The sequence below is a fragment of the Borostomias antarcticus genome, assembly GCF_949987555.1.
Source record: "Borostomias antarcticus genome assembly, chromosome: 13".
NCBI lineage: Eukaryota > Metazoa > Chordata > Actinopteri > Stomiiformes > Stomiidae > Borostomias > Borostomias antarcticus.
Window position 1 is genome coordinate 13735536 of NC_140246.1, and position 21678 is coordinate 13757213.

Here is a 21678-nt window from a genome sequence, read left to right on the forward strand (position 1 = left end):
TCCAATAGGAACCCACGTAGGAACTCAACATAGCTAAGTCTTTACTAATTCCTGAAATTAACCCTTAACTAACTATCAGAGGGACAGTCAATATCAAGAACCCATAGAGATGTGAGCATATTGAGGTGTGGAGCTTGAATGTTGTTATTCATGTCAAAGATTCCCCCTGGGCATCTATCTACTTGTCTGTCTGTCTGTCTGTCTGTCTGTCTGTCTGTCTGTCTGTGTCTGCCTGTCTGTCTGCCTGTCTGTCTGTCTGTCTGTCTGTCTGTCTGTCTGTCTGTCTGTCTGTCTGTCTGTCTGTCTGTCTGCCTGTCTGTCTGTCTGTCTGCCTTTCTGTCTGTCTGCCTTTCTGCATGTTTCTCTGTCTGTCTCTATGTCCATCTCAGTACATTAGTCTGGATGGCAACAGTCTCACCACAGACGATCTGCTCAGTTTGGGGGAAAGGTCTCTACTAAATCAAGGTATGGTCCAAACCCCTGCTCTCTCTGGGCGCAAACAGCAGCAGCATAGTCTACAGGGAGCCGGTTTGACAGAGCTGAACCCTGTAATGTCTTGTCTCCCAGGCTGACCTCTGGGGCCGTGGAGAGAGCAGGCCGGGCCAGAGACCTTACTGACACCATCATTAAAGAGAACAGGTATGGAGCCATCACACAAATGGAGTTAGAGATCAATATTACATGGTGTGACAACCATCACAATAGCCTTACTATGTGTTACGTACATGGTTAACTGTGTGTGTGTGTGTGTGTGTGTGTGTGTGTGTGTGTGTGTGTGTGCTTGTGTGTGTGTCCCTGTCCCTGCAGTTGTCTATTTTTATTTGACCTTTATTTAACCAGATAAAATAAATTGAGAACCAATTCTCATGTTCAATGATGACCTGGCCAAGAGGCCCCAGCAAGGACAGATATATGCAGACATACAGAAATACCCAAGATCAACACAGAACAATACACACAATACATGAGAACGGCAAAGACAGTGAAGAAAAAAACAATCAAAAACAACGTGAGCTAGTGCTATGTGTGAAAAGAGGGGTGGGGGTGCGCAGAACGGAAGGAGTTTCGGCCAAAACAGTGCAGGTTTTTGAGTCTATGGAGTGAACACTGGCTTTGGTCAATTTGCCAAAGACGAGCTTGTGTAAGTAGTTGTTGATTAACTCTGTGAGTCTCGCGCTCTGGGAAAGAACATGTCTGTCTCCATCTGATTAAACATCATGAGCAGAGGGTGCCAAGTCTGTCTGTGTGTGTGGAACTGCCTGATACCAGGACACCCCTACAGACGAGAGAGAGGGGGAGTCTGATTCAAGCTGCACGTGCTGGAAAGTCCGTGGGTCGCAACTCCTAAATCAGCATACAACTTTTACTGAAATAAGTTTACAACACTCGTCTTAAAATCCCTATTACTGTGTGTGTGTGTGTGTGTGTGTGTTTAGGAGTGGGACCCCCTCTGACTATAGAAAGGACCCGTGTGCTTCTGGCTCTGAGACTCAACGTGCTGGCACAGGGGCACATCTCCATGGAAACAGTTCCACTCCATGGTGAGGGCTTTCAATGGTAAACTCGAAATACAACAAAATAATCACATATAAATGGCAAATGCTAAAAGCTGGAAATGCATGTCGCTGCCTGCGTGTGAACCAGGATGAAGAGATGGAAATTGAACCGCCGACCTCCGGTATTGGGAACCCAAACATCTACCGCTAGACCAAAGAGGAATTCCTCCATGTCTGGAGGTGATGTCTGGGTTTTCCAGTTGCAGGCAGGGCTACTCATCGCATGTGCGTTGTTCCAAACCACCTCTGTGTATACGTGTGTATTTCTGTGTGTGTATCTGTGTGTGTCTGTGTTTATTTATACAGTACATATACACTCTATACACAGTATATACACAGTTGTCTATTGTATTGCAGATACAAGATGTGCAGGAAGCCATTGAGAACCTACAGCTTTCTTTTAATGTGCTGCAAGAAGCTCTCACCAATCTGAAACTAGTCCTTAGTTTCCTAAGTCACCTCCAAGTTTATGTTGTTTTCTAGAGCCAGGATTACTGATTATGATAGGCTCCATTTATTAATGGCTAATGGCTTGCGTATTGAGAGAGTCACTGAGTACAAATATCTTGGTTTGTGGCTGGATGATGAACTCTCTTTCAAGTTTCATGTAGACAGTCTAGCCTCTAAGCTACGGCAGAAAATTGGCTTCCTGTACAGAAACCGTTCTAGTTTTCCTGTGTTCAGCAGGAAGAGGATTGTTCAAGTTGTCTTCTTATCAGTATTAGACTATGGAGACACAATCTATAGACATGTGACTACCCTGAAACCCCTAGACTCTGTCTACCAGTCCGCCCTAAGATTTACTACAGGTGATAGTTATGACACCCACCACTGTGTTCTTTATGATAAGGTAGGCTGGTCTCCTCTCTCTTTAAGGCGTAACAATCACTGGTATTTGTTTATTTTCAAAGCTATTATTGGTAAACTTCCACCATACATCTTGCCTCTGTTGGACTGGAGGCTTGGTACCTACCACACCCGATCAAACGATTGGCTTGTTTTTAGGGTTCCTCGAGTGCATTCTGAACTTGGTAGAGCTGCCTGACATTTGTACTTCGACCTGTAACTGTTTATTATTAGTATTATTATTATTATTATTATTATTATTATTATTGTGTATTGTATTTGTTCTGTTGTTATTTATGCATTTGTGTGAACTCGTCAACACTGTAAATGAAGGAAACCTCAGTGCTTTACGAGTATAAATAAAAGTTTTAAATGAAATGAAATCTACAGTATGTATGTGTGCGTGTATCTGTGTGTGTGTGTGAGTGCGTGTGCGTGTTTGTGTTTGTGTTTGTGTCTGTGGCTCTGGCCCCTCCCTCCCCAGCGTCCTGTCAGCCTTGGGTCCCAGAGAAGGTACGGGTGGGAGCGAGCGGAGACCTGAACCCCCTCACCCACCTCACCCTCGGCCTCATGGGAGAGGGCAGGATGTTGTCGCCACGGAGCGGCTGGGCCCACGCCAAGGCAGTTCTTTTACCCACAATCCCCCATTTGCTACCTAAAGGCCCCCTACACAGATGACCAGTAAAGAATGTTTTTCAGTTTCAAAGACAGAAATGAAGGGTGCACAAACATGGCCTTTTGTTTTTTGATATTGTTCCTCAGGTTCTGGGAGGTCATGAGCTCACACATTTAGTACTGAATCCAAAGGAAGTATATTACCACTGAACGGCTACAATATATCTTGTTTTACTGTTGTCGTTTTTTTTTTTTTTTTTTTTAAAGGGGTAGTGTGCTATTTTGGACATTTAGCCATAATTGTGGTCTGTCTGCCATGATCCAGAAACATAGAGACCATAATTTCACTGATTGTTCCATTGTTCCATGCCAAACACCTAAAAATATTCGGAATGCAATAGATTTGAAAGAGAGAGAGAGCATACTGAGGCTGGTAAAATTACACCCTGTGCTTCTCGTCTCGGAAAAACATATTCATCATAGTTTTTCCAACGTGTTTACAGGTGCCTTATTGACTTCTATTGTAGCCCAATGAGAGCCTGCATGAAAACTGCAGCTAACTCATTACTGGAATGGTCAGTGAAATTATGGTTTCTATGTTTCAGGTTCATGGAAGACACTACAAATAGGGATACATGTCCAAAATAGCAACAATAGGTTATAAAAAGGTAACAAACAAAAAGAAAAAACAGTAACATGGGGCATCGTCAAGAGGTCATATTCAAACTGTGGTCATTGGCAACAAGTGCAGTTTGTCATTAAACAGTATGGCATTACAGCCTAAGAAAAGAGTGCTATTGCAAAAGAATGAAGTAAATATGAAAAGACCCTAATCAGAGTCTGTTCTCTTAAAGTAACAGTCCCATTTAGATATAGAGAGGAAAAAGACACATTAAAGGAGTAGTAAAGGGAAAATGCATGCATGCACGTTGACAAAACTAGCATTTTTGAGAAAATACAGCATGTCTGATAATGGCGTTCTGACATATAATTTGTCATAAAGTAAGATTCTAGTTCATCTGGAAAAGCTTTTTTAAATATTTAGCAAAGAACTATTTAGTCGCAGCACATACGTGTGTAAACTTCCGCAAACGAGGTAGCCTAGCAACATAAACAATAACAATAGCTACCGTAAGTAGTTCCGCTTCCTGAATCCCCTCCGCAGATTGATCTACACATCTACAACGGTCGCTTCAATACAAGTCAGTGGATTTCATAAAATGATCAATAAAACCCTACAGGATTCATACTTTGCGGCGAATTTGATCGCCCTTGGTGAGCTTCTTGTCTTTGAAATCGAGAGTTTAACATGTTTTTGAAAGATTTTTCAAGGTGCCCACCCACATCCATTGTATGACCAAAATGGTGGTAGAGCAATTATCAGACTTTCTCAAAAGTGCTAGTTTTGTCAACGTTTTGATCTGAACCATTGTATATGTTCATAAGTAACCTTAAAACAGGGCTAAACATGCATTTTCCCTTTACTACTCCTTTAATGATGATCTTTAGAATCTTAGATATCAGACAACTCATATCCTCCCAAAAAGGTTGGATATATGGACACAACCAAAAGATGTGGGCATGGTCAGCCCGCCTCGACCCACACACACATTTCTTTGTTTGTTTATTTGTTTGTCGTTCATAAACAATTTCCCCTCCATGACTTCTTTCTGATTTCTTAGATCATGTGGTGGCAGAAGGGACTCAGATGGTGACATCGCTGGGGGCGGAGTCGGTGGAGCGAGCCCTGGGCGTGGCCAGACAGGCTGACATCATCGCTGCCCTTAGCCTGGAGGCCCTAGGCACCAACAAGGCCTTCGACAGTGGTGGGACACACACATACACACACACACACGCACAAGCTGCTTTGTTCTGGTGTATTATTGGACTTCTGTAATTTAGACTTCCATGCAGAGGCCACACCCAGGTCAGATGGAGGTAGCTTTGAGAACTCGCTCTCTGCTGGACTCTGAGGTCTTCCCCTCAGAGAGATCAGGTAAAAATAGGTGCATGAAAAACACTCACACGCGCACATACACACATACACACACACACATACGCACACAGCCCAGGATACCTCAAGCACACACACTTTGTGCAATTGTTTCTTCGGGTACAACTAAAGACAATGAATTCTGTTCTGCCATTTCCTGTTCTTGACTTCCTCTACCACGTTTTCCTGTAGAGAGCCATAGATCATGTGATTGAGTTCAGGATGCCTACACCCTGCACTGTATCCCACAGGTGTGTAGCTATTGTACGTGCCTGTGTGTGTGTGTGTGTGTGTGTGTGTGTGTGCCTGTACTGTATGTGAGAGAACATTTGTCTTACACACACTTCACAATGTTTTACAGTATGAGGTACTACCTAACTTTTCTGCAGTTCGATGGGTTTATCAACAACACCATAGTCTTTGACCAGAGAATGATCAGCACTGAGCTGAACAGTGCCACTGACAACCCCGTATCCTCCATCCATGTATTTTGTATTTGCATTGTTTTTGTACTGTTTGCACTGTCATGTCTTGTCCTGTCTGGCACCCTGTCCTGTGTTGTCTACAACAGCATATGCCTTAACCCTAATCAAATCCTAGTATGTGTGAACCATATACATGACAATAAACAGATCTTGAATCTTGTGACACTCATCTTTGATTTTCCAGTACTGTAATTTTTCCCTGTTAAAGCATACTTTTCACCACCAGGGGGAGCCCTTGGACTAGGTGTGTGGATGTTACCTCCTATCCCTGCGTCTAGGCTCCTGGACTAACTGGCATCCAGCTGGTGTTCACAGAGCGCGGTGAGACCATATCTGGGGGAAATTTCCACTGAGCGTACCCTGCCAAGGTACAGGCCTTGGTAGGGTACATCCTCTGTTCACTAGAAACTGCTGTGAATGGTGAGTATTTTCTAGTGGAATATTATATAGTGAATCAAATTAACCGTTGAGAATTTGGACACTTGAAGAAAATGGTGAACACACTATATAGTCCACTATTTCTGTAGGGAAAGGTTTCGAACACAGCTTATGTTTTCTCTACTGGCTGATCCCTTAAACCCTCCCCCCTTGCCAGGCCCTTGACTTCCTGGGCATTGGGGTGCATGGGTTGACCAGTAGGAGAGAGACGGCCAGTAGGAGAGAGCTGACCAGTAGGAGAGAGATGGCCAGTAGGAGAGCTGACCAGTAGGAGAGCTGACCAGTAGGAGAGAGCTGACCAGTAGGAGAGAGTGGAGGATGGAGAGGCTGGTGAACCCCTCCCTCAGCGAGCAGCCCGCCCTCCTAGTCCCAGACGGAGGCCTCAACTGTGGCTTCATGGTTGCACACTGCACTGCTACTGCCCTAGGTGTGTGTGTGTGTGTGTGTGTGTGTGTGTGTGTGATATGCGCTTGCCTAAAAGAGACTGAACTGTATTTGTTTATCCAAAGTAATTATGGTGTGTGGATATGTGAGTGTGTGTGTGTGAGAGTGATATTTGCGTGCCTGCAAGAGAGTATATTCATTTATCCAGACCCAGAGCAATTATGGTGTGTGTATGTGTGTGTGTGTGTGTTTCCCCTACAGTGTCTGAGAGCAAGGCCCTGTGTCACCCGTCCTCCGTTGGCTCCCTGTCCACCAGTGCAGCGGTTGAAGACCACGTGTCCGTGGGGGGCAGGTCCACCAGGAAGGCCCTGGAACACGTGGAGCAGGGCCAAACACACACAACACACACAGCACTGACACACACACACACACACACAGCACTGGCACACACACACACACACACACACACACACACACACACACACACACACACAGCACTGGCGCACACACACACACACACACACATACATAAAACTAACTTTTTACAAATACAAGAGAGCGATAATACTCACAATCTGAGCCCATCTCTCTGGGGAGGGTAAAGCATCAATAGAACTTTAACTTTAAATGCAAACTTTACTTTATTAACTAATTGATTATCAGGGCAATAAGCAAGAGCAAAAAAATAATAAATGAATGATAATAGTAATTAAATAAATAGTAATAGGTAAATAAAATCATGAAGACGTAACATTGGTCAGAGAGAGAGAGAGAGAGAGAGAGTTCTCGAATCTCGATCAGCCTCAGATTTTCCTCCAATCTGCATCATCTGCAGCCATTTTAATTTGAGGCAGTGCACAGCGCAGTGGCATCGTTTGCCAGATTAACAGGTGTAATTAATAATCAATCTGGTTTCAGTCACAGGATGAACATTACTCTGCTTTCTAAAGATGGCTGCAGTGAAAAAACCCTATTGCTATTTCACCACAAACAATGTTTAATGTTATCTTTATTTTTTACCTTACATGTGAAGTTAATTTCCGTTTCAGACCATTTCAGGGATTAATTGCTCTCAGGTTGTGAAAAGACTTGAGACCCCACTTTGAGGAATAGTAGCACAAAACATTTTGCATCATGTTGACCATGAGGGAGCACTTCAATAAGCAAATATGTGTCTGTGTACAGAAATGCTTTTGACATGATCATATCAAGTTGCTGCTGATACAGGGCATGCCTAATGGCTACTGAATAAATATTAAGCAAATTGGCCACAGGGTGGCACTATAACAAGTCAAAATGCTTAAAAGCCACGCACTAACTTGATTAAGAAAATGACTGAATCAATGTTGTGTTTCTAACTTGTCACCTCTCCTACACTTTTGAAGATACGAGGACATAAACCTCCAAATGTTTGCGTGATTGTCTGGATTCTATACAAGTAAATAGTTAAGCTTTTTTATGTATACTTTTCACCGTGTGCCAATTTAAATGATGACACCCCCCTCTCACTCAACCGAAAGGAAGCGAAGGCTGACATGCCTTGTGGACTAGGGCGATTCACCTTTGCAACATCCGGCGTAGCACAGTGGATAGCGCGTCGGCCTTGCAAGCAGCAGGTACAGAGATCAAGTCCTCACTCACAATTGCCTAGAGCTATGAGCCATAGTTTTTCTTATAGAGTATAAACTAGGTTTAAAGTTGCCCTGTCATTCTAGAACTGAGGAGAACATTCTAGAGCATGCCCTGTCTGATCTCCCATCAGGCCTTGGGAGTTGAACTAGGGGCACTCTAGTTTCACACACCACTTAAGATCTGTCTCTGAGGCTATGCAGACAGAGACGGCCGGTGACTGCTCAGGAACAGACAGTGAGTACTCATGGTGCGTTCGTTTGTGGTCGGAGGTGGCAAGTCGCAAGTGGCAAAATACCTACCTCCGACCTGTGTGCATTCGAGCTATAGCGAATGATATGATGATGATATTATATGATATTGACGTCAGCCGGCAACTGGGGGCTGAGAAACATATCCGAATTTGCGACGAGGAAGTGCGAGTTCATGCGGCGTTTTATTTAATCATTCCTAGTAGCAAGTCGCAATTTGCCACCTCCCAGTTATAAACGAACGCACCATCAGTCGATGGCTTTGCTGTTTGTTTTTTCACCAAGGGCACATCCTCCAATGAATGACATCGCTATTTATTTATTTTACTTATTTATATTGATGACTTTCATCTGTTTTCCATGTGTTTACGTCTGCAGGTATGGGAAGCAGCTCAGCCATATATGGCTCAGTACAGGAAGACCTTAGGGCTAAAATGACACCCAGACCTACAAGGATATAGAGCACCGTGACATAAAATTGTAGTTAATAGAAGTACACACATGCAGATATTCACCCTTTTTGGGTGAAAACGAGGCGGGACTTACCACCCATTCGAACGTAGCACCATTCAGATTCAAAGTTGTTCACCCAAAACGGGGCAGTGACCATACCCACGGTGTGAAAGTTCCCAGATGATTGCTCTGGTCTATTGAAAGAACTACAACAATGGATGACTTCCATGATTCTGTATTATCCTAGGTGTTAATCATAAGTGGAAATGCATCATCATAATTATCATTATTGTTCAACTGTGAAATTGATGAATGGGGTCAGAGTGTAATTTAGATTTTTATTCAAACAATTTAAATGACAATGGTATTTAATTTTCCACAACTTACAAAAGAGCTGCATGATTCTGTATGACATTAAAGGCATCTCTCCTCATGGTTCATACAGAGAGGGTGCTGAACAGAAACAAGCTTCAAATACAACCCAACCCCTTGCCCTACTAGCCTCGCCTAAAACTCAGCACATTTCAGAGAAAACAAGACAAAACAAAAACAGACCGCAAACTAAAGTGATGTGGTCAGACTAGCCTTTAAAATAAAGCCTTAATAACTTCCCAACGGGTTCACACCTACATGAACATACTACTTTATCCTAGTCAACGGGTTTCAATTTACTGTACATTGGAGGGCTCAGTCAAGGCTATTCTCCCACCCACAACACCCTTAGCCTGGGGTCAGAGGTCAGGCTGTGACCTGCAGGCGGTGTCGGCGTTGATGCGGTCTGCGGCCGCCGTGTCCATGGCAAGGGCAGCGCCTCGTCATGAGAACTGGATTTGCTGCACGCCGGGGATCTACAATAACAGACACGGAATTAAGCTGCAAATTCCAATCAGCCGACGTGAACAGTCACCAACAAACATGGCACACCAATCCAACGTTGGTTTTGGTTGGTGTTGATTGGCGTTGGTTGAGGCCATGTGCGGACACCTTCAGGGTGTGGCAGAGTTACATTCTATTGTTTCCATCAAGAGCTAGAGTTGAGGAAATGATGTCACTGAAGTTGGGTAGCAGCGATCAGAGGAAGTGATAGGGATACAGTGGGAATACACGTTATTGCATGTCCGACACTGACGGAGGCCAGACTACGTGTGCTGGTGTTCTCACCTGTTGGTAGGAGGTGGTGTACACCATGACGTTCTGCTGCTGCCCGTCCGCTGTTATGATGCCAGCTGGCAGTGGGTTCGCTGGAATGACAGGAAAAGGGATTTAAACATTAACGGCTGCTCCTTTTTGTGTGATATGCCGAGGAGGAAAACCTGTAGCATTTTCGAGAAAACAAAATGTACCCACGGAAATACTACAGGTATTTGTTTTCGGATGCGTTTTGCCTTAAGAGAAGTTACATACTGAAGCTGTCGTCTGTAAGCTCCTCCCCCAGACCTTCTCCGACCGACACACCTGACATGCCCTTCTCCCCCTTCATCGCCTAGGAAATACAATACATGTTGTTAATTAACACACCACACAGGAATTAATAGTGCCCGATGAGTTATGTTTTTGTCTTGACTTGGGCTCACCTCTCTGAACTTCTGCAGGTAGAGCTTGAGGGGCTCCACGTACATGTCGAAGCCCAGCGTGGACATGGCGAACAGGATGTCCTCTCCATTTATGGTCTTCCTCTTCTCCTGGTGGCAGCGTTCGCTGGCCTCCGACGTGATGAAGCTGATGAACTCGCTCACACACTCCTGCACACACTCCTTGGCATCCTTCGCTATCTGCGGGAAGCAAACACACACACACACACAAACGAAGAAGGTAAAATAACAGTTGTATTGAGAGGAGCCTCGTCATCCATTTACACTAGACTAGACCATCACGCTGAAATTCCACTGACTCCGGTTGCGGTGCGTTCTGGTTACCAGAAGGCAGCCGAAGTTGACCGCGGCCATTCTAGACAATGATTGTGTTTCCACCAGACACGCTGCGGCACGTTTCAGTGACACCAGGTCTATTTTTGACGGATGCCACATCTGGGACGCATCAAATAGTAGTAGAAGAAATGGGTAGGGTATGGGGAGTTGAAGTCGCGTGGAGGACTGAATTAAACATGGCCGCACTCGGAACACCAAACATAGTCCAGTGGAACTGAGGCGTCAGCCTCTCAGCTGACTCACCTTTCCCGTCTGTGGTACGGCATTCTTCATGATGCGAGCCACGTTAGCGATGGGCAGATAGATGTCCTGCTCACGGAAGTTCTCTTTGCTGCAACCATCCTCATGGTCGTTCAGACTCTCCTCTCCGTCGTCTTCAATAGACACACAGAAATATAGACGTTTATGAATGACAGGTAGTTGCTGGTAAAAACTATAACTGGAATCGTATAGCATGTTCATGAACACAATGAAAGACAGCATTGGCACGGTAATATTTGGGGCATAGATGACAGTGGATATTTTGAGTACACCTGGTTGGCCCACTGGGATACTCACCATCCTGAGACTGGAGCACGTAGTGACTTCCTGCCATATACTCCCCGCTGATGCCCAGCTGAGAGGCGTCCGTCGTAGAACCGTCTCCGTCCATCTCGCTAGATACAATAATGGATAAAGGAGCTGTTAGACTCACTGATTCGCTAGCTATGGCACGGGAAACAACTTGCTTACCACGCCGCAGGTATTATGGAGTCCAGTCCAAGTTAGCTAGCTAACGTTACAGAAGATGGGGAGGCTAACTTAGCTAGCTAGCCATCTCTATGGTGCAATATACATTTTAGCCAGCGTTAGCTAACTGGCTTGGATGCATAAATGATTCCCCTGATTGGTATTGTGCAAATATTATGAAACAAAATAGGATCGGCGGCCAACGTTAGCTAGCGAGCTTCTGAATCTGTTTCGCCCCTCGTGAACAAAGCCGAATGTAACGTTAGTTATCTAGACAGCACTTTAGCTAGTTAGCATCGGTAGTAATAGCTTTACGCAACGCTACCCATACAGTAGCTAACGTATATAATTAGCCAACCAGCTAATGTAGCTAGATAGCTATTCATTTTATTGGGTAACGTTACCTGTTGCAGTTTATCAATACTCGATACACTGTATCTACCGTTAGCTGGCTAGATATCCTTTGCCTTCTTTGGCTACATAGCTGGCGCTTAGAATTGCCATTGCTAAATGTCGGCCTGCTCTTTGTCGTGCAGAGGACATGGCTCGGCCCGGCGTGTAATTCAGTATTTTTGATAATTTAACGACCAGAACACTTCCTGCTCCGCACTACTCATTCATCCAGACAACAAATAAAAAAAATCAGTCACAGACGGACATTTCCATTCGAGCTAAAGAGAAATCGGTTAGCAATCATTGGCCGGAGCCAGGCACAAACCTGCAATGAAGCCCTGGTTGGTTACCTTCTCAAAACGGCCGTTTGGTTGGACAGAAAATGGCTGCGAAAGAACCAGTCCCAGCGCGGAGCCGCGCGTCCTCAGCACGGCCAGGGACCATGCACCACCCCTTCTGACCGCTAGACGGCTGTTCCAGCCAAAACACACCACCCCCTACTATGATACAATATTAGTGTACAAGCTGTTCTACAGTGATTACCCCCCCCCTCCTCCGTAGGTAATGCGGTGGTGGAATCAACAGACTGCCAACTACGGCAGTCCTGTCACACGTTCATAGTTTCGTTTGCAATATAAGCCTTCAAGTTACTAAATTGGTTGGAGTATTTCGTCGGAGAGAAACCGACACGTTGCAACACTTTTGGGAACTAGGGGTAAACTAAACATTCTTGTTGCATGCTTCTGTATATTGAAGCCCGATTCTGTTTCGGTACTGGTAAACTCGGTATGCTCTGTATGAAGTAGATGCAAAGGTAAATGGATCCTTGAGTTTTGAAGCACTGAAAACGTGTAGTTTTGTGATTATCCACCAGGTGTCACGAGTTCACCGTTAAATTAATTGTGTTGAACGAGTCCCTTTGATGTCCTAACTTGACCTAAATTTAAAAAAAGGTGCTTTCTCTGCCAAAGTGAACCAATGAGTAGCCTAGGCTACACCTAGTCAGAACCATGTTCATATCATCACAACACAATCATGTTGCTGTGGTCTATCGGAGGTCAGTGTTCCCTACACACTGGTCTAGTCCAGCCAGGACAGTGGGAGGACAAGGGGATCGAAGTCCAGCTGTGTGTTTACCATGGACTGTGAATGTACTATAGCAAATCTACTTCGGGTCTCGGTCTTTGTGTGTGTGTGTGTGTGTGTGTGAATCTCACCACCACAGTCAACTCTGGCCTTTCTCTCCACATGGCAGTTGGTGTCTAGCAGCAGTGAGACATGGATCAGGCGTGTCGGTCCTCAGCGGTGTATGACTATGACCTGCTAGTCATGGGAGGAGGGTCTGGGGGCCTGGCAGTGGCCAAGGTGGGTCATGACTAAACTGTTAAAAGTATGACCCATACCTTATGACATTCCTCTGTCTTTCTGTTTCACTCTGTCTGTCCCTATCACATTTGTTTGTACTAGTTTAATTGTTGAAATATCTACTATAGGATTTGTTTCTTCTTAACAGATTTACTAATCGGTCTTTTTACCTGGCTATACCTAACCCTGGTTTAACCCTATACGCTTTGAGCCAATGTCCAATCTCATCCCTGGATTAGTGATAATCTGGTTTATTATCATTATTTCATATCGATTGTGCAAAAGCATACTCTGATAATTATCATATAAATGGAATTTACAGAAGCAAGAGGATCTGTTTTCATAGAGGAGAGTGCAAATGAGACTTTAGAGAAGTAGGATTAGGTGTTAACCCCCCCCCCCCTCTCTCTCTCTCTCAGGAGGCTGCTGGTTTTGGGAAGAATGTGCTGGTCCTTGACTTTGCGGCTCCCTCCCCTAAAGGCACCAAATGGGGTGCGTGGTTTATCCCTGTAGTCAGTGGTCGGTTACTTTTATATCTCATCTCCCATCACGATCTCATTTCTTCCTCTCCTCCCCCCTCTTCCCCTCCCCCTCTCCTGTCGTCTCCTCTACTCCGCACATCTTCTCTCCCCCTCCAACTCCCATCCCCTCCTCTCCTCTCTCTCCTCCAGGTCTGGGGGGCTCCAGTGCCAACGTGGGCAGCGTTCCCAGGAAGCTGCTGCACCAGGCCTCGCTGCTGGGGAAAGCCCTCCAGGACTCCAGGAAGTACGGCTGGAAGGTCGCGGAGCAGGGTGAGAGAAAGAGCCCACGTCGGCAACATCAGGAAAAAAAATCCCTTTTTTTAATTGGTTTGAATTGAAATGGCTGACGTCTGCCGATGCTGTCTGCAGTGTCCCACAGCTGGGCGGAGCTGGTGGAGGCGGTGCAGCGCCAGGCGAGATCTGGCGGCTCGGAGCTTCAGAGGGAGCTGAGGGACTGCGGTGTCACCCACCTGAACGCCCGTGGTGAGATAGTGGGACCACACACAGTGCAGGTGGGTAAGGGGGGTTGGGACTGAACCGGAAGGGCATAGGGTTTTAACAGGGAGGACCCGGGCTGTAGAGGGTTAGCAGTATGATGTCACTCACTCCGCGGGGGGCGATGTCCAATCAGGCGGCAGTCGACGGTGGGAGGACGACTCGCCACACGGCCAAGAAGCTCGTCATCGCCACGGGAGACAGGCCAAGATACCCGGGCATACCGGGTGACAGAGAGCACTGCATCACCAGGTACCGCACACCAAACGTATTGTACACACATGCACACACAGACAAACACACACATACACATACACAAACCAAGCCTGTTAAGTCATCTCTATATCTCTACCCCCCCCAACCCCCCCCCCCCCCCCCCCCCCCCAGTGATGACCTGTTGTTTCTGCCCTACTCTCCGGGCCGGACCCTGGTGGTTGGGGGGTCCGGAGTTGGCCTGGAGTGTGCCGGCTTCCTGTCTGGGCTGGGGTTCGAGGTCACCGTCATGTTGACCTCGGACCCGCTGGAGGAGTTTGACCGCAAGATGGCGCAGAAGATCGAGAACCACATGCTGGTGCACGGGGTCAAGTTTCTCCGCCACTTCAAACTCTCCAAGGTACGATGTTGCTTTACACATCAGGGATGGGTTCCCCTTTGGAGTTGTCTCCCTCTGACATTTGTGTGTATGTGTGTGTGTCCATGTGTGTTTGTGTGTGTGTGTGTGTGTGTGTGTGTGACTGAGACTAGAAACGTATGTTGTTGAGATAACCAAAGCTTGTGCATCTACTACTAATCAGATTCAAGAATTCCATGTGAAATGTGAACACAAATAAAGATTTTAAAGTGTGTGTGTGTGTGTGTGTGTGTGTGTGTGTGTGTGTGTGTGTGTGTGCGTGCATGCGCACTTGTGCCAGGTGGAGCAGATTGAAGTGGGCAGTCCTGGGAGGTTCCAAGTAACAGCTGTCTCTATTAACGGAACAGAAACACACCAGGAGGAGTTTAACACGGTGAGTGAACAGGGACCTGACATGGTTTGGCATAACAGAAAGGTAGGTTTTCACAACCTTAGGTTAATGGCTCATGTCTGTGTGTGCAGGTCCTGCTGGCGGCAGGCAGGGAAGCCTGTACTGCTGATATTGGCCTTGAGTGTATCGGAGTAAAACACAACCAGGAGTGAGTAAATCGATGGACCTTTTGTCTTCTCATTAGGATGATTAGGTTCTCTGTGTCCTAGACCGTGTGTGTGTGTGTGTGTGTGTGTGTGTGTGTATGCGTGTGTGTGTGTGTATGCGTGTGTGTGTGTGTGTGTGTGTGTATGCGTGTGTGTGTGTGTGTGTGTATGCGTGTGTGTGTGTCACAGGACCGGCAGGATCCTGGTGAACGAGGAGGAGCAGAGCAGCGTGGGATATGTGTACGCCGTGGGTTCGGTGCGGGAGGGTTGTCTCATGACCACGCCCCTCGCCATGCAGGCAGGAAGACTATTGGCTCGCAGGCTCTACGGCGGAGACGACACCAAGGTACAGAGGAGGCGTTGAAACGGAGATGACAAAGACAAGATTTCCACAGGAGTTAATTGGTCGGCATTAGTCTTTGATACAGAAGTGTGACAGTGTGTGTGTGTGTGTGTGTGACGTGATCTCATTCACAGTGTGACTACACCAATGTCCCGACCGTACTGTTCACCCCTATGGAATACGCTGCATGTGGGCTGTCTGAAGAGGGCGCCATTCAGACGTTTGGAGAGGCTAATATAGAGGTACACACACTTTTACGTCACACACACACACACACACACACACACGCTCACTGCTGTCTGCCCCCCTCTCTGCAGGTGTACCATGCCTACTACTGGCCCCTGGAGTGGACGGTAGCGGGCAGAGATAAGAACTCCTGCTACGCTAAAGTCATCTGCCACGCCCCCGACCAGGTGAATGGTGTTCGGCTCCAGACCGTGTGTGTTGTTTTGCTAACTACACGTGTTCTCTCACCTCTTCTGGAGTGGCCAGCGGGTACCCTGGTACTGAGCTTTCGAGGGTGTGTGTGTGCGACAGAAAATGTGTGTGTGTATGTGTGATAAACGGTGTGTTCTTGTCCCCGCCGTAGGAGCGCGTGGTGGGCCTCCATGTGTTGGGTCCCGGCGCAGGCGAGGTCGTCCAGGGCTTCGCCGCGGCCTTGCGGTGTGGCCTGACCAAGCGCCAGCTGGACGCCACGACGGGAATTCACCTCGCGTGCGCCCAGGTCAGCCCCCCCGCCCGTCGCCTCGCCTCCCGGCGGTGATAACTGGGGGCGGGGAGCCGCAGTCGGGCGCAAAAATGACTGATCACCATGTTGAATCTGCTTTCTGGTTACACAACCTCTCGATGTCACACTCTCTCCTCACACCCTATCGTATTGTGACTTAATATGATGTAATGATGATGTGCTGTTGTATTGAAATGTTGATTTGGTGGTTTATCGCTTTTCCACAGGGCAGCCTATCTGAGCCAGCCGCACAGTGCTTCCTAATGACTTTCCCGCACCATAATGCTCCCTGGCTGAATAATTCATGTTCCATTTTTAACAACCCACATCACATACTGTCCATTTCCTTCTCCACTATACATAATACAGGAGTGGATCCGGCATGTTGCCTGTTAATTCTCTTGTAATTAGAGAAAAAAAAAACTTCACAGAGACTTCGGTAGAGTTTTAATGGAGCTTTCTTGAAAGATCACGGTGCTTCATGTCAGAACAGGTTAGCAGGTTAGGATTGAGACTACTTAAAATTGCATGCACACACACACACACACACACACACACACACACACACACACACACACACACTCTGTCGTGCACGATCTTAGATCGTCTTTGATCCCCAGCAGGTGACTGTGCAGTCACTGAATATGCATGTGTTTGCCTCTCTCTTGCGCAGGTGCTGACTACCCTGACAGTTACCCAGCATGCCACTGACGCCATGATGATCAGGGGAAACTGCTGAGGTTAGCCCCCCTGCTGTCGATCGCCGTCGCCCACGGCAACGGTCAGGACAGTGGGGGAGGGACTCGCGTGGACAAGGGTGGCAGGACGGCCATTGGACGTCTGATGACGTCTCTGCCTGTAGCCTGACTGACAGGTGGGCGGAGACTGAGACACTGCTGCTGACTTAACACTTACACTATATACAGTATATATGTATCTCTCTGCTGGGTCACCTCTCGTGGATGCCCAGTAAGCTCAAACGATGCTGAGCTGTTAAATGGCTGCCATGGAGTGATAAAGCTTTGCAGTAAATTCTGTATGTGTCAGATGATCCGTTTAATTTAACAGGTCATTTTAATGCACTCTTATGTTATGTTTTCTTTGACTACATGCTCCAAATGATTTAATTTCCTGAAATAAACAAGACCGATGTTACCGGAGTTAAGAGACTTAATAAAACGATTTGACTTCAATGAATGTCAATGGCATGGCACTAATGAATGTCAATGGCAGCACTTATGCAAGACTTTAGCTTCAAGCCTACAGTCCTATTCTTCTTTATGTTCTCTCCTATCTTTCTCTATCCCTCTCTCACACCTTCTCTCCTTCTTTCTTTCTCTGTCTGACTCAGTGCTGCAGGCCATAATAACTTACTATGTAAACACAGGTGAATTACTGACCCTTCTAGCTGCCATTAGCTGTGTGTGTGTATGAGAGAGAGAGTGTGTGTGTGTGTGTGTGTGTGTGTGAGAGAGAGGGTGTGTGTGTGTGTGTGTGTGTGAGAGAGAGAGAGAGAGCGAGAGTGTGTGTGTGAGAGAGAATCTCTTTTGCATATCTCATTTGTTGAGAGGTAACGTCCTTCGGATTTCACAACGTTGCAGACTAAATCATTGATGGCCGTTGAAGGTTGTAGTAGAAAAAAAAGCAATTTTCCTCATACAAAATGTGCTTTTCAGTAGCCAATTCAGATTGTCCTCTAGACGGCCTTAGCCCCTCCAGACTGGGTGTGGAGAGTAAGATTGATGTCCCATGAAGTAAGCTAAAGTGATTTTTTGCATCAGTCTGGAAACGCTATAATGCCATTAGAATGTAAATCAATACAGACCGGAAACAATGTATTTGGCTTTGCTTCAGAGACACTAATAAGGTCAAGTTCTTCACAATATTTTTTCTATAGCCCATTTGTCAGTGCTGGTCTGGCGATTAGTCAAGAGGGCCTTACGATTCCACTTCTACCACTAGATGCTGCTATCTAGGCCTGTACTGCATGCTCACTGCAAGACAGCCGGGTTGTGTTTTACTTTTATAGTGCCTATAAAAACTGTTCTTCAGGATTAAATGTCTGACTGGTTGGGAAAGTTGAGTGCCTACTTACAGTTCGGTCACCTAATGAAAATGCAACAAGTAGACTAGGCCAGCTAGGACGCATTTGGCTTTCTGAGAGGAATAGCCAGCCTCTCTCATAGGAACGGTAGCTGTTGCTTTATCATAATATATCGTCCATGTCTGCTGGAAAACTAGAGCACGCAGACTACCGTTTTCATGATCACTGTTGGGGAATTCCGAGTCCAGGCCATCTGTTTGAATATGTGTTTACTAGCTGGTTTGTTCCAGCCGCGCTTTAATAAGAGCGCGTTTTGGGTGCGCTCATTCTGGGTACCGAGAGGGGTCAGATCACTCCCCCTGTAGTTCGGCGAGCATTGTGGAATAGTACGTTCCGGGGCGAGTGCATTGAGCTCATTCAGCAGCGGACAATCGCAGCGAGTGTCCCCATCCCCATCAGTACCACCACAGCACACCCAAGCCCAGCAGGCACTCCGACCAAACCGGCCTCTAGACACAACAACCCGCATCCACAACAGTCTCCTCTCCAGCCATGAAACAGACTCTACTCGAACTCATGAGGATGAGCAGAATATGCCGGATGGTACTCGCCACATGTTTGGGATCTTTTATTCTGGTCATCTTTTATTTCCAAAGTATGTTCCAGCCAGGTAGGATCTCTCTATTTCTGGTCTATGACACCCCTCTGCCCCCTCGTTGTTCTGGCATTTTGACATCGGTTTTGTTTGTTGACAATGCTGTTATTAATAATGAATTGGAATGCTACCTACTGCGCGAACGCGTAAATCAATCCTGTGCGGTCGATATTGCGATAACAGCCAATGTGTGTTGAATTGACAACAGCGTTTTTGTTAGACTAGGTCAGGCACATTCAAATGCACACTTACGCAATTGATTGTGTAGTTGTGCCATTGATCCGGTCTCCTGGGAAAACCTGTGTCTGTGGGTGTGCTTTTGGTGCCACAGACAGGTTCTCTCTTACGAGTGGGCATATCGATGGATGCCGGGCGTTCTCTCAATCCGTGGATGCCTTTTTGTCTCCATCCGCCTGTCTGTGGAAATGGACTCTGCCGCTATGTGCGCGGTTCCGTACAGTAGAGGCTCTGTGAGTCCGAATCAAAGAGCCCTCCGTTCACACGCGCGAGGATTGCACTGTACAAACACCGATGCCCCAATATTGACTTACAACAGGTTTACTGCTTACTGAATTCGTCCAGCGACTGAAACAGTTTTCATCCGTGACCCGCAAGTCCAGATCAAAGAATAGCGTAGGCTTAAGGAAAATAAAACAGATGTGTGACATGCGTGTGTGTCACGCGCACGCACACACACACACACACACACGCGCACGTGTGTGTGTGTGCTGTGCCTAGAAGTGTCTTCATAGTTTGTGCCCATCCATATTGTAGGCTACAGCTACAGTATGTTTTAAAGAACAGGCTGTAACATGACGAGGCATAGGCTACACTATTAAACACACAAGCATCATCTGTATTGGATGGACATACAGTACAGGACGTTCTTACTAGTCTTTTCAATCTCAGTTGTATTCTCAGCAATTCTCATTCTCAGCAACAGTTTCCCAGAACTGTAAGACTTTCTACAAGGTTGGGATGTGATGTATGGAAACAAAATACTGTAGAAGGAAAAGAAGAAGAAGAAGAAAGAGAAACATGCATTATTGCATTTAATCCGCGAGTGAGTGAAACGGCCGTCCGACATGCTAGAACACTATCGTCTCGTGAGCCTCTAAGCTCCGCTGTGTGAGTCACCGACGGGGAGGCCGGCCAACGCAGGCTCCCATCACTAGTGCGCTGGAAGGCATGCGTGTGTGTGTGTGTGTGTGTGTGTGTGTGTGTGTGACATCCTACTGTCAGACAGATACAGTCAGCATGGATCTTATTAGAATCAGCTATTTGCAAAAAAAAAAAAATGCTGTGCGTACTAAAGACCTGTTAGTCAAGGTCACATCAGATTGAGCTATGCTTGACTAGAAAGGAGAAGTGTGTGTGTGTGTGAGTGTGTGTGTGCACTTGTATATTTGTTTGTTTTTTACTTGACGCTCAAGAGAGAGGCTTTGAATGCAGGAGGATTTGTGTGGGTAGGCGGCCTGGGTGGCACAGCGGATGCACGGTGTGTTTTAATGCTACAGGGATCTGGGTGTTGGAGATTAGGAGGTGATTATGTGGGTGAAAGAGAGACCGGTCTGCACTGCAGCTCCCAAATCAAAGTTATGAAACGGGTCTCTGTCGCTGTTTTGGGCTTCGGTGTGCGTATTATACATGAAGACATTTTTCTTGCTCTCCTCTCTCTCTCTCTCTCTCTCTCTCTCTCTTTAATGCAATTGTATGGTTTAACGTGTTTGTTGTTTAGTGTCTATAAGGATGTCTCAGAGCAACAACAGTTTCTCTTCTCTCTCTTTCTCTCTCTCTCTCTCCGTTGTGAGGGGTTATAGACAGGCACGTGGAAGGGTACCCATGGTTCCCTTGGTCCCGGCATGTTGTCGGGGAGTCCGGGCCGACCCCGGCATGTCTCACCCCTGTTACAGGCCCTGTTGGGTCGCGACCCCGCGTAAACCAGACAGCGGGGAGAGACAGAGTATCACACTGTGGGCTTAAATCCCACAACCCCCCCCCAGTGCCATAAACTGTCTTAGCGCAAGCAGAAAACGCTCCGACCGTAAGACGTTCTTCAAATGGACTCCAATACCCTCTTTATCCCCCTGACTCAGGAAAGGTTGTCATTTGGGCGAACTGCACCTTTAATTGGTGTTCGTTGGCTGGACTCTCACCGCATAGCTGCCATATGCCTTTGCGCACGCCCTCACAACGCAGCACGGTCAAATGGAAGTCACTCTTGTCTAATTGGCGGCTGTGGCTTGGCAGTCGAAACTATACGACCGTCGTCGTGATTGTGTTAGCAGACTTTGCCAGGCGGGGAGAGGAGAGGGGGCCCCTATCTGTCCTCTGACAGAGATCCACACGGCTCAGTTCAAGCTCAGGGTTTGTGCCTTTGACAGATCAATTACTAGCCACTTCTATCTGTCAGGCGGGCTGCCACTGCGCAGCCTTTTAAAGGAGGGATTTACCTCCGGCACCATGGCAGCCAGCTAACTCACTATTGTTTGTCTGAGAGGTGCCAGCGGGCCTTTTAGAGATGCTGGGGGAATGTGTGTGTGTGTGTGTGTGTGTGTGTGTGCACACACCCCTTTTCTCCCTGACTACGAGCGCCGACCTGATCGTGCCCTCTGACCTCAAAGTCACACACTCTCACGTTTCCCCATCACCCACAATGC

General features: G+C 46.8%; 3 protein-coding genes and 1 pseudogene across 5 annotated transcripts in view; 3 read left to right on the top strand and 1 right to left on the bottom strand.

Moving 5' to 3' along the window:
* LOC311317012 (histidine ammonia-lyase-like) overlaps positions 1 to 8624 on the top strand; it is a 24387-nt pseudogene extending 15763 nt beyond the window's left edge. The window contains exons 2-12 of the transcript in view: positions 568 to 639; positions 2887 to 2915; positions 4700 to 4843; positions 4920 to 5013; positions 5203 to 5261; positions 5400 to 5480; positions 5798 to 5863; positions 6091 to 6130; positions 6226 to 6360; positions 6579 to 6669; positions 8576 to 8624. The product of the transcript in view is annotated as a histidine ammonia-lyase-like (transcript). The remainder of the gene's footprint in view (positions 1 to 567; positions 640 to 2886; positions 2916 to 4699; positions 4844 to 4919; positions 5014 to 5202; positions 5262 to 5399; positions 5481 to 5797; positions 5864 to 6090; positions 6131 to 6225; positions 6361 to 6578; positions 6670 to 8575) is intronic.
* A 382-nt stretch (positions 8625 to 9006) lies between these two features.
* On the bottom strand, positions 9007 to 12148 carry nfyba (nuclear transcription factor Y, beta a). The gene is made up of 7 exons (XM_084447849.1): positions 12026 to 12148; positions 11137 to 11234; positions 10822 to 10952; positions 10225 to 10422; positions 10055 to 10133; positions 9812 to 9891; positions 9007 to 9498 (listed from the first exon to the last, which is right to left on the bottom strand). Exons 2-7 carry the CDS (start codon positions 11228 to 11230, stop codon positions 9466 to 9468), a joined length of 615 nt encoding a protein of 204 aa, XP_084303975.1. The 5' UTR covers positions 11231 to 11234; positions 12026 to 12148; the 3' UTR covers positions 9007 to 9465.
* Positions 12149 to 12284: 136 nt separating this feature from the next.
* LOC311316897 (thioredoxin reductase 1, cytoplasmic-like) lies at positions 12285 to 17477 on the top strand. Of its 2 annotated transcripts, XM_084447846.1 has the most exons (14): positions 12285 to 12415; positions 12956 to 13065; positions 13485 to 13557; positions 13737 to 13856; positions 13956 to 14098; positions 14218 to 14333; positions 14469 to 14694; positions 14993 to 15085; positions 15175 to 15251; positions 15439 to 15595; positions 15727 to 15834; positions 15910 to 16005; positions 16182 to 16316; positions 16993 to 17477. In XM_084447846.1, the coding sequence occupies exons 2-14, from the start codon at positions 12979 to 12981 to the stop codon at positions 17056 to 17058; spliced, it is 1497 nt and encodes a 498-aa protein (XP_084303972.1). In that variant the 5' UTR covers positions 12285 to 12415; positions 12956 to 12978; the 3' UTR covers positions 17059 to 17477. The 2 variants fall into 2 exon arrangements, with proteins under 2 accessions (XP_084303972.1, XP_084303971.1); XM_084447845.1 differs by lacking the exon at positions 12285 to 12415 and having other exon boundaries at positions 12869 to 13065.
* Positions 17478 to 18915: 1438 nt separating this feature from the next.
* Positions 18916 to 21678, top strand: part of chst11 (carbohydrate (chondroitin 4) sulfotransferase 11) — a gene marked incomplete at both ends in the record, with an annotated part of 38968 nt that continues 36205 nt past the window's right edge. Inside the window, one exon of the mRNA XM_084447847.1 lies at positions 18916 to 19033. Within this exon, the coding sequence (XP_084303973.1) occupies positions 18916 to 19033 (118 nt within the window). The remainder of the gene's footprint in view (positions 19034 to 21678) is intronic.